General features: G+C 37.9%; 1 protein-coding gene across 1 annotated transcript in view; it reads right to left on the reverse strand.

Moving 5' to 3' along the window:
* LOC139733904 (sodium-coupled monocarboxylate transporter 1-like) overlaps positions 1–12,201 on the reverse strand; it is a 44,700-nt gene that overhangs the window by 11,844 nt on the left and 20,655 nt on the right. Inside the window, exons 8-11 of the mRNA XM_071644714.1 lie at positions 4,136–4,224; positions 2,147–2,259; positions 1,310–1,380; positions 115–201 (exon numbers count right to left, since the gene is read on the reverse strand). Of these exons, the coding sequence (XP_071500815.1) occupies positions 115–201; positions 1,310–1,380; positions 2,147–2,259; positions 4,136–4,224 (360 nt within the window). The remainder of the gene's footprint in view (positions 1–114; positions 202–1,309; positions 1,381–2,146; positions 2,260–4,135; positions 4,225–12,201) is intronic.

Consider the following 12,201-nt stretch of genomic DNA (forward strand, 5'->3'; position numbering starts at 1 on the left):
AGAGAACAACGGATACTGCCTCAGCGAACATACCTTTGAGTTTGCACGGCGCGAACATACCTTTGAGTTTGCACGGCGCGAACATACCTTTGAGTTTGCACGGCGCGAACATACCTTTGAGTTTGCACGGCGCGAATATATTCCCTGCAGAAAGACGCCAAGCAGTCCGCCATAGGATATGCCGGCCAGTGAGAGTGCGAGCTATAATGAAGAAGTGAAATGAAAAGACAGGGTACAACAATTATGATACAGATTGTGACTATGGGGGAAAACACAAAAACATCGTAACCAGGAGCTCACAATCGGAATGTCAGTATCTTACTGAATGGAAAATTGGAAAAAGGGATAATTCTATTGAATTAAAGCTATCTCGATCGGGAATTAAAACTTGATTTATCATTATGCTTGAGCTGCTCTTGTTATCATTCAACGTTTCGGTCACGAACTATCTTGATACAATTTCCGTGCAACTTCAGCACTTAACCGAAATGGATAAACCAAGAAACGTGAACCTCTTCTGTTGAGGACAATACACACTCATCATTTGTTAACATCCATAACTCTACACTCACACACACACACAGACACACACAAAACATACACAATAACAAGTGTGAAAGAGTCGTTGCTTTTATGCATGCCTGTACAGATCGTCATTGTTCCTTTGTATTAATTTTGTATTATTCGGATATGGAAAATTAACGAAATGATATGAAAATGGAATGAAAATATGCCACGCTATGGCAACGAAGCGGTATCAAAATTTATTTCCCTTTAGAGAAGTGTCGTCACAGATTCAGTATTTTCCATTTGTTAAGTCTATACTGAATTGTCATGAAATACATATGAAATGCAGTCAAACCTGCCTTAACGGCCACCTGTCTATATCAGCCACCTGTCGTATAAAGCCACTATAAACACCCGCCCGAAAAGCCATGTCAAACAGCAGCCACCTGTCAATAACGGACACCTTTTCATCTCCCCCGGGTGGCCGCTGTAGACAGATTTGACTGTCTGGTAAGAAAGTGATATAATTTGATCTTAAAGATATGATTGAATGACTGAGTGAATGGTCAGTCTTATGTATAAAAAAAATTAAACCAAATACTGCACCTTGAACAGTTAAAAAACATACACATACACCAGATAATGAAACAACTTGCTATATCATAACTCCGAAATTATGAGCCAACGTTGGGCAAAGGCTTTGTGGCCAAATCACGCCTTTTATTAATAAGGATTCATAACAGAAGCTTGCAGGTTGGCAAAATACCAACGGGTTTTCGATTCGTGGGTTTGTATAACTTACCGATAAGACTCCTTCTCCAAGAATGCTTGCCACGAAAGCCGAGCCAATAGAAAGCAGACCAAAAAGCACCGCTTGAAATGTGAACAAAAAATAAAATGAAATTAGCAAGAAGACAATATAATCTCTTTTCATCAAATAACAGAGGAAACTCAGCTTCGCTAGGTTTATATTTTTTGCGGAATAATTTGAGTGAAAAAACGGTGGATCTACGCTTTTCTGGATCATTATCGCCAGATTATTGTACGATATTTCCTCTGTACAGACTGTACTTGGCAAAATAAACTGTCCATAATATGCTTTCAGTTTTTCTGTATCATATATATCATATAATCATTGTACTTATATATCATATATATCATGTATCACACGCTCTATCTGTACATAAATATATTTTGGTAAATATGTTATTGTTTGGTAAATTTGTTTCCTAGTGATCCAATTTTTACAAACTCCGCGTTTTAGTTAATTTTGGCACCATTGCAAAGTATGCAGTGTTTCCCTCATTATTCTTCATAAAACTCATACACATATTTTGGATTATACGTTATGATTTATGCTTCTTACAAATTGTCAAATGTCATATAGGTGTTATGTAGTACCGTTTGCTAGATTGAAATTAAGGATAATAGAATTGAAATTGAAATTAAGGTATGTCCAAAAATCATCATGAAGGTTTTTTTCTTTAAAGATAAACATTAACTCTCTGCATTTCACACTAATCTATTTTCCTATAAGTATTTGTGTGAAATTTGTGCACATTCTACACATTGTCTCAGTGACACAGACAGAGTTATCTACCAAAGTCGTAATAAGAAGGTGTTGGCAAATGAGTCGTACCTAACAACTTGGTAACCATTGCGTATCTGGAGGGCGCCATGTTTGGCCAGAGAACTTTTACCACGTCCTCACCGGTCACTGCTGCTAGTGAATTCACACCCGATGACAGTGTGCTGGAAAGACAAAATTGAAATTGAAAAACAAACTTGGTGACGGCCTTTAGAAGGCGCAGAAAATGCTAAGATTCATATCGTTATTAAACACAACCCAGCACCCTTGGTCAAAGAGCTGGTACTTTTGAATTAATTAAAAAAATGCTTATACATTTTCTCCTGTACATGACTCACTAAAAGTTAGGGAGTATAAAGAGAGACTCCGGAGGAAAAGAAAATCATGCACAATGCATGTTATCAGAGATGCATTTCATCTGGGTAATTGATATAAGATATCGTGCGTGAAAGTTGATGCCGTCACAACTGAGTATACACCGAGTTCATTCAACAATATCAAAAAATATCGGGATCCTCTGGAAAGTAAGAGAATATCTTGCTAAACATACCCTGCAAATTCTTTATAATGCACTCATATTATGCACTCATATTATCGTGCTCCCCATCTTAATCTTTAACTCGATTTTAACTGGGACCTACGCTCAACAAGCTCGCTTTTAAGTAGGTTCCTTCATATTTCTTTAGCATCCATTCACAGATTCAAAACGTCATAGATCGACCACTATATGTTTTATATATTTGCAATATTTTATGTATGTCTCCAGCTTGATATCATGTACTTCATTCGATTTTGTTATATTTGATGTATTTTTTCATCGAGAAATATGAAAATAAATCGAAATCGAAAGATATTATACCCCATATCACCTACTATAACGTTGTGTGGGGAAATTGCGGTGTTAACAAAATAAAGTCGATATTGTTATTACAAAAACGTGCTGTAAGACTTATTACCGGTTCACACTACTTAGCACACACTGAAACTTTGCTTTATGATTTAAAGACTTTTAGAATTTCTGATACACATACATGGCAAGGAGCACTATTTATGTAATTTTACTAAATTTTACATTTATTTACTAACAATCAGCTCCATGTGTGTTTAAAAATATGTATATTTCAAATTATAGTATTTATTCATATCCTACCCGTCATGCAACAGATTATCATTTGGGAAATCCTGAACTCATTATAACTCAAAATTCCATAAGACATCATGATTCAGATGTATGGAACTCATTGAATGATGACCTCAAACGCAGTTCTTCTTTACAACGTTTTAAATCATCCTATAAAAATGTTCTTCTCGCAATGTTCCACTCGAATAAGATATTACGCATTTGTTAGCTCCCAACTCCTGAACACTGTATCTCATTGCTTTTTCTCTTTTCTCCTCTCTTCTCTTTACTCTTCCCATTCGGCACTTGTTCAGGTCCCTTATTCTCGGGGGGGGGGGGGGGGGGGGGGGGGGTTCGTCTTTACACATTCCACCTTATGTTGTCCTTTTTGGTCAAATGACATTTAAAATACTTTAAAGATTTACGTTATTTGTTCTACGTGTGTGTGTTCCGTTCCTTGAGTTAAAAAAAAATTGTTACAAGGCATATATGTCTGTATGTTCAGAGGCCGTTGTCCAAGTCAAGCGATTGCTTAATGATAACGGTATCCCCCACCTGTACACTTAGAGATCTGTAATGCAATTCATGTATTATTTCACACGATAATATACTTGTAATGTTAAATCTTGTTTATATTTTCATGACTTGTGAAAAATATGTTTGATATTGTTATACTTATTTTCTGTTATGTACAAGTGGAGAAATAAAACTTACTGAAACTGAAACTGAAACTGTAACTGAAACTCCGAAATGTTAAAGCATGTTGCCTATTAGCGTCTAATCGTGAGCCGTGAAGGACTCGTGGGCGTCGAGATCGTGGAATTACCCCGATTACTTGGCCCCTCGTGAAATTTTGCCCGAGGTAAATATGGACACAAACTGTAACGATGCAAAGGTCAGTTGTAAGGCATTGTTCTTACCTGATGGAAGCACTGACCACTGCTGAAAGAAAGATCCCAGGAAGTCCAGGCATGTCTTCAAACATCTCCATCACAAAGAATGGCATGAGCTGACCAATGAGCAGATATCGACAAATAGATAGGTATTTCAATTTCAATAATACCTTCACTTTTTCAACGATGAATAATACAGTAAATGCCCAACTTTTGTACATGTATTATGGATTATTGTATCCTTAGCATTTTGCTCAGTTTAATCATTTATAGAGAATAGGTTTCCAAAAAATTTACACTGAAGCCTTTTTGATCTCCTGCCATCGTCGAAAAAATTCCCTTAAAGTCATTCAAAATTGTAAAAAGTATAGTATAGTATATGCAAGAGAACAACTAGTAGAGGGGTGAAGGTTGAGGTTTGAATTTCTTTAGTTTGTCTCCCTCTATTGAATGGAATTTGTAACATCGCAAATGTTGATCTGTAATTCAGTTTGAATTTATTTCAAATTCTATTTGTTAGAGCATGGGCGTCACGGGGGGGGGGGGGGGTGCGTTGGGTGCGAACGCACCCCCCCCCCCTTCAGACCCTTAAAAAAAAAAAAAAAAAAAAAAAAAAAACCTTCAGTCTGCGAGCAACCTCAACGCCGGACCCTGAATAATTATTATCTTTTATCTATTTTTTTGTTGTTGAAATTTTGCATCGAGGACAAAAACAAAAACAAAAAATCGTGGGCAAAAACAATTCGCACCCCTGGTTCTGGCAGCACTGATTTTATACATATCTACTCTGGTACAAGTGTATTCTATACAGTGTTTACTATTTAGATAGATTTTGGACATCCTTCCCATGCTTGGTCACTTCGACGCCACCTCGCTGGTCATACCTCCCCCAGTCATGAACATAAACCGACACCCTTGACTACCAGTGACGGATCCAGAGGGAGGGGCGCACCGGGCGTCCCCGACCCTCTTAATTTCCAAAGCGAAAAAGTGTAGCTACAAACGGCAGTTTTTGGACTGTAAAATGTCAAAATTTTCAAGCTCGCTCTCTCCGCTCGCTGGCATTTAGTCGTAATGCCATTCTCCTGAAGTTGCTACCAGTAATTGCCGGCAGTTCCACCCGGTGCGCCCCCCCCCCCCCTTACTGCAAAAAAAAAAAAATATATATAGCTACAAACGGCAGTTTTGGGACTGTAAAATGTCACAATTTTCAAGCTCTCTCGCTCCGCTCGCTCGCATTTAAATTCTCCTGATATTGATGCCAGTAATTGCCAGCAGTTGCGCCCGGTGCGCCCCCTTAATTTCGAAAGCAAAAAAGATATAGCTTCAAACGGCAGTTTTTCACTGTTAGAAAAAAATCAACAAGGTTGTTTAAAATTTTAAACAACCACAAGTTAACCGGTGAATCGCTCAACTGTTGTTTAAAAATTAAACAACACGTAGTTGTTTAAACTTTTAACCCTTTGTTGTTTAAAAATTCTAAACAACTGTTGTTTAAAAGAAATTTAAACAACTGGGTTGTTTAAAAAAGTTGTTTAAAAATTTAAACAACTGTTGTTTAAAAGTCATTTTAAACAACTGGGTTGTTTAAAAAAAGTTGTTTAAAAGTCTAAACAACTGTTGTTTAAATGTAATTTTATACAACTGAGTTGTTTAAAAAAAGTTGTTTAAAACTCTAAACAACTGCTGTTTAAAAGTCATTTTATACAACCGGGTTGTTTAAAAGTAATTTTATACAACTGGGTTGTTTAAAGCAAATATTACATATTCATTTTAGAATTTAAACAGTTCTTAATCCCATATTACTGTACAACTCACTTGTATATAAGCACAATAACACAAATGTTTATTTTTTTGGCCAATTATATATTTCTGCACATTTTCACTGTCTATATCACTGACAGCGTATTAGAAACCTTCAATCAGTCAATCTGTCCGTCGATGTGCAAACTTATTACAAATAACAAATTGAGCCAATCAAGAATTGTCTCATCCATTTTCAGAATATATACAGAGTAACAATTCTTCTTATACAGTTAACCTTTGATAAGTCGAAGTTCTCGAGAACCGAGAAAAATGTGTCGACTTGCGCGGATTTAGTAAAAATATGCAGTTTGACTGCAGAGGAAAAATCACGAGCTTTTGCTATGCTTCAGTTAAGTGATTTCCCAGCTGAATTGACCTCGACTCATCTAAAGCTTAGTGTATTGTCAAATGTACATTTTGATTCCACTTACATACAAATGGGGCGCTTAACGCCGTAAAAATCACATTTCCCAATATTTCAACTAAACTGCAATGGCAAATTGAATTGGAAATATGCAATAATTAAAGAATTAATTATTATGCATAACATGGATGTGTTCAGCTTGAGATTATCTATACCTGTGCCACATTGAATATTTTGTTGCTTCATTTCTCATATTGTGTGGGTGCATGGGGACCATCAGTTGCCCTCAGATGGGTCCAAAAGGGCTAACTGAATGAACAGTAAACAGAGAATGTAATTTTTCAAAATGCTTTTACAGTCCAATGCACACCTTACAGACACATTATCCAGTTTTATAGTGATCATACCCTGACAAGACAAGATAAATCTTGAATAAGTCTTATTTCCTGTAATAATTACATGTATCTGATTTTCTTAGAACCACTTACTTTGTTCTTGAAGTGTTTGTCACTATTACATGCGCTTGGAAATCTCATAAGCGAAGCTTAAGGGAATGGCCCTCTAAGGATTTGCTTTTCTGTCCCAATACTGTACTTTGTTGCCCCACTAAGAAAATATTACTGAAGGTATTGCACTACACAGCTTCTCTATTAACTAGATCATTTTTAACAATGTTCAATTTGATGTAACAACATTTTGAATCATTTCAGTTGCAATGCTTTTGGGGAACATCTGCAATAGTAAGTCAGGGGTTATTAGATTATATTTCCTTGACAGTACAATGATGACTGTAAATATACTGCAGATGGAGAAACCATTCACATTAAGAAATAAGTTTTATCTCTTGTGAAAATTCTACTCCATACCTATATTCAGCATATCTGAACAGACCAAATAACATATACAGTACATTGTAATTATAATGAAACTTACTCCTGTTTACTGGTGTAATTTGAGAAGTCATACCTGCTACCAACACATAGTTTTTTTTTCTTCATAACTGGGATGTGCCAAGTACAGCACATCTGTCCAGCAAAGATCATCTCTGTCACTCCTGTGATAGAGATGGCAGTAATGAAGATTACTCTATATACAATGAAATAAATTCATAATGGAAATATACATTCTACAAAACAGTTCATCTTGAATTTTATGAAGGTCACATTCAGTACAGAGTGTCACCTCCATTATGCTCAACAGATATGAGGTTTTAATTTCACAATTGCTATATTTCTGAAAATTGACTGTCATGCTTCAGTATAAACCTGTGAAGATCTTGCCCAATATTTCATTAAGTCATTACTATGCAAAATACCCTTTTTAATTCATTTCTAGCCCATCTTTATCGCAAGTTTTCAAGGGCCAACATTACCCACTAATAGAACAATCTTCTCATGACCTTTGATCTTTCCATGTGACATGTATCCATTACTTATTGAGTTATAAACAAATAAAACATAGATACCAAACCTTTGCTTTGACGAATGACCTAAAAGTCAACTTTGTCAATTAAACTTCTGATGACCATGAAAATCTCATTCTACGCATCTAATCTTCCTGATTTGAAGAGTTCAGGTATGTCCTGATCTCTCTCACAGAACTGGACGTCACTTTACCAGGCATTTTGTACACAACTGTCTCCAAGAACTGCAAGGCAGCAAAACATTGAGCCTGGTAATCTACATCTAGGACATAATGCACTTTGAATGCACAGTCCACAGCCTTTGTCAAAGTTGGAAACAAGAATCCCTGTCTCTCTACAATAGGGAGTTTTCGCAAGCACAACGCGGCCGGGAGTTAAGCGTGTCGTGTGCGAAATTTGCTTCTGCACATGATCAAATGTGAGGAACGTCCCGTCCGGGGGAAAACGAGTACGGTACTTGGCCAAAATAGCGTTCGGTCCCAATGCTGGGCAGGAGTGAGCCAGCCAGTCAGCCATCCAATCAGCGATCTTGTCCCCACGCCTCCGTCTTGTACAGGAAAGCGAAACTGCATAGATATGGGGACGGGAGTCAGAGTACGGGGACTGTCACAAGTGATCGCTTCCTCGTATTCTCGGTCTTCGCGTCGTGTAGCGAAAACTTCCTAATCACAAAGGTTTGCAGTGGCTTCTTCCAGGATCCTCCCATCAGCAAGATGAAGGGCTGTGGTCTCTGCTTCCTGTCAATTTGTCCAATGTAGAAAGCCAGGTCTGTGCCCTCCTGTAAAATGAAATGGAAGTGGAAAAGAAACATGCATATACATCTCAATAAAATCTTGAAATAATCTACGCAGAAGTGTTGGGTTGAGGCATTGGTATAATGAAGTCCATCAGAATAGATATATTTCCCACACTTTTCCAATGTTCAATGTTGAGTTCATAATAAAGTGCCTGGCCAAATTCTGTAACATTTCATTTGCAAACATATACCCTAAATTGGGTATTTTATGTAGTATATAAGATCCATGTATTACATTTTCTAGTCTTGCAAGGGCTAACCATGACCTGGCTGAATGAATTTTCAACTGTGTGGCCTATGGGAACTTCTGAAAGGTAATTGATTTTATTGCTGGGAAGCCCAGGCAAAAAGTATTATCAAGCAAAAACTACTTCTGAATTGCATTTCATTATTTTGGGTAAGTTACTCTTTCCAATACTAGTAGTATAACAATTGTGTCCACTTACATTGTAGGAACATTAAGGAGTATGCGAGGTCTTTTTTCTTTTTGGTATGGGGGGGGGGGGGGGGAGACACCCTGTATCACATTGGATGTATATGAGTGGTAGGTGATATATTTCCAGCATCTTCCTGAATATAATGATACCATAGGTCAAGTGCAATATTTATTAATGAATGGAATATTCCTTATTGGTGACATTTGTGACCAATTTTGCATTTCATGCGAATTTTTTCCCCTTTCTATCAAAATGAAAAGGACATATTGATATTGGACAAGTGTGTGATTGAGCAGTCAGGCACAAAATAACGTAAATGTGTATGTTGACTATGTAATATAAGATTTTTTTTTCATAAAAAAAATTGTGATTCACAGCATACATTAGCAAAATAGTAAATTTGCATAAATATGTAGAATCCATGGACTAAACTAACAAATGAAACAGCATAAACTGGGAATTTCTGTAACTATGGACCACAGCTTGATGATTTCTATATTTTGTATTGCAATGTCAAAGTCCATCTCATCATTTTAGTAAGAGGGCAACACATCACTTGTTTTAGAAGATTAGCCTCCGAACAGTTAGGTACTTACAGGTTGAAAGTCGCAGAATAACTCCAACGACTCCTGAAAGGAGCACTTGCCCCACACCCTCGCAGTCCAGCCTCGGCAAACTAGCGGCCCAGCATGCTGAATGCAAGCGTCTCTTTTTCCTCTGTGGAGCAAAATGTATGACACAGGGGGAGTATTTTGAATGATAAGTACAAATATACCCTTTAAAAATATTAACACAATCAAGGCTGATAAAGAGAAATGCTGACAAGTATCAGCTCATATTCAGATGCTAGCTTATGTACTTATATTGTACTTGATTGCAACCAGGATTACTAACTGTGTGTATGTGTGTGTGTGTGGGGGGGGGGGGGGAGGGGCAGTTTTAAAGTTGTTTGGAGGGTATTGTAGAAAATACTACACATTTTGAATGAGGGACTGATTCTGGCAACGGCATTTACTACCAAGACGGGCAAGTAATTGTGGATTAGTAGAGCCAAACTTGTAAGGCCAAGCATTAGAATTATAATGCTGTAATAATCATCGTGCTATTCTACAAAGCAGCAATCAGAGTTACCATGAACTTGGATGAAAGAATGTTGAATGGTGTTGACAGCCAGTGCCTTAATAAGAATAATCTTGCACTACTGTTAAGTGCTTAACAAAGACTATTGCAATATGAATGACATTTGGGCTTTTGCAGGAGGTTCATGTCATATTCTGGCATTGCATAAAGCAAGATCAGTTAATATGCATAATCTTAATTAGATTAGCAAGAGCAAGGGATGTTCAAGGTCCAGTGATTTTTATTCCAAGTAGTAGGAGAAAGAATGCAAAAATTTTAATAGTTCATAAAAGACTTCTCTGTTAATGTTATCCTATAATGACAAAAGCTTGATTATCATGTGAGTTGATCAGGCAGTGGAGAAGAAAAGGGGAATGGTAGATGAAGGAGGCAAGGACAAACCGTCCAGAAGTTTCAGGGTACATGAACTGTGTGGCCGTGGGGTGCTATAATGTGAGAGAGGGGCAGGAGACAGCCTCTCCCAAATAATTGTCCAAGCTGTATTTACAGTCATTAAAGCTGCACTACCGCATGTAATACAAGGAGCGAAAGAAGCTTGTATGAGCACAATTAAAGATGTTCTGAATCCACATGTCATCTCTTGAGGATTCAGTTCCAGCAGGACGAGGTCCAACATGAGCTAAGGAGGGACAATCTCTGCCTGACTGGCCTGCCAGAGGGGGCTGAGGAGACAGAGGAAGAGCTTACTGAGGGCGAGTCAAATGTTGCCAAGGAAGTTGGCTTAGACATTTGGAAAGAGGACATCTCATCTTCATGATCTTGTCATCATCTTGGGGAAAAGGCAAGAAGGAAAGAGCAGGCAGATCAAAGTCCACTTTATTGCAAACAAAAGGAACAAACTGTATTCTGGGCATTCTAGTCTGAAAGGAAAAGAGAACATGAAAAGTGTGTACATCAATGAAGATCTAAAGGCATGCAATGTGTCACTCGATCAGTGCATGATAAATGCCAAGGAAGCTCATGATGTCGAATCGGCAACAAAACCAAATACGGGAACATGACATGCAAGTTGAATGATGGACAAAGAAGAGTCATCAAGAGCCCGGGTGATCTCTTTGATATTGGCTTTGAAATTACAGATCCACTTCAGTTTTTGCAGGTTTTTGCAAAAGTCTTAGAAATTAATTAACAAGCATTGAATGAATTTCTCGGTCTAACAATTTTTGTTTTTATAGTCATGTACATACTGTAAGTATTTTGTTAATGTTGTTAATAAATTCACCTCAACTCAAATGCAAAAAAGGAAAGGGTAGTACTGGGGCTGTAGATTAGAATCTCTACACAGAGCAATACTATTTAAAATGTACCTTGGGAAAGGCCAGCGGTGTCACCCGTGTGACGAAGAAGCAGCGTTTGCTACGATGGACATCTTGATTCCCCATACTAGAGTATTTTGTCAGCATACATGGCCATGCTGCAAACATCCTGTCTTCAGCCATGATCTCCTGGCTGAAGTCTTGCTTGATCTGTACAAATTAGGGAACAAGATTGCATTTGTAATCATATTAAGGGTGGCCCAGAAAGAATGCTATAAACCAAATGGGGAAAAAAATTATAATACTCAAGTTAATAACAAAAACATAAATGATGGAGTGAATTATGCATGATCATTAGCTTCTGCAAAACCCTTACGAAAAAGTCCTGTGGTACTCCTGTGGTAATTACCACAGGACGGTACCACAGGACAGTACCACAGGAAAGTACCACAGGACAGTACCACAGGACAGTACCACAGGAATTGTCCTGTGGTATTTTGGGACATACCACAGGACAGTACCACAGGAATTCCTGTGGTATTTTGGGACGTACCACAGGGCAGTACCACAGGAAAGTACCACAGGACCGGTACCACAGAACAGTACCACAGGACAGTACCACAGGAATTCCTGTGGTATTTTGGGACGTACCACAGGGCAGTACCACAGGACTAGTACCACAGAACAGTACCACAGGAACTGTCCTGTGGTATTTTGGGACAGTACCACAGGACAGTACCACAGGTCGATCATTACCACACAGCATTACCACAGGGCAGTACCACACAGCATTTCCATGGTACCACAAGAGAGTACCACACAGGATAGATCGAAAAAAAAAATCTGGGAGACTTTTAGCCACATTTCAAGG

The sequence above is a fragment of the Diadema antillarum genome, unplaced genomic scaffold (genome assembly GCF_040938485.1).
Source record: "Diadema antillarum isolate AM-2024a unplaced genomic scaffold, OU_Dant_1.0 seq00000503_RagTag, whole genome shotgun sequence".
In the NCBI taxonomy this organism is placed as follows: domain Eukaryota; kingdom Metazoa; phylum Echinodermata; class Echinoidea; order Diadematoida; family Diadematidae; genus Diadema; species Diadema antillarum.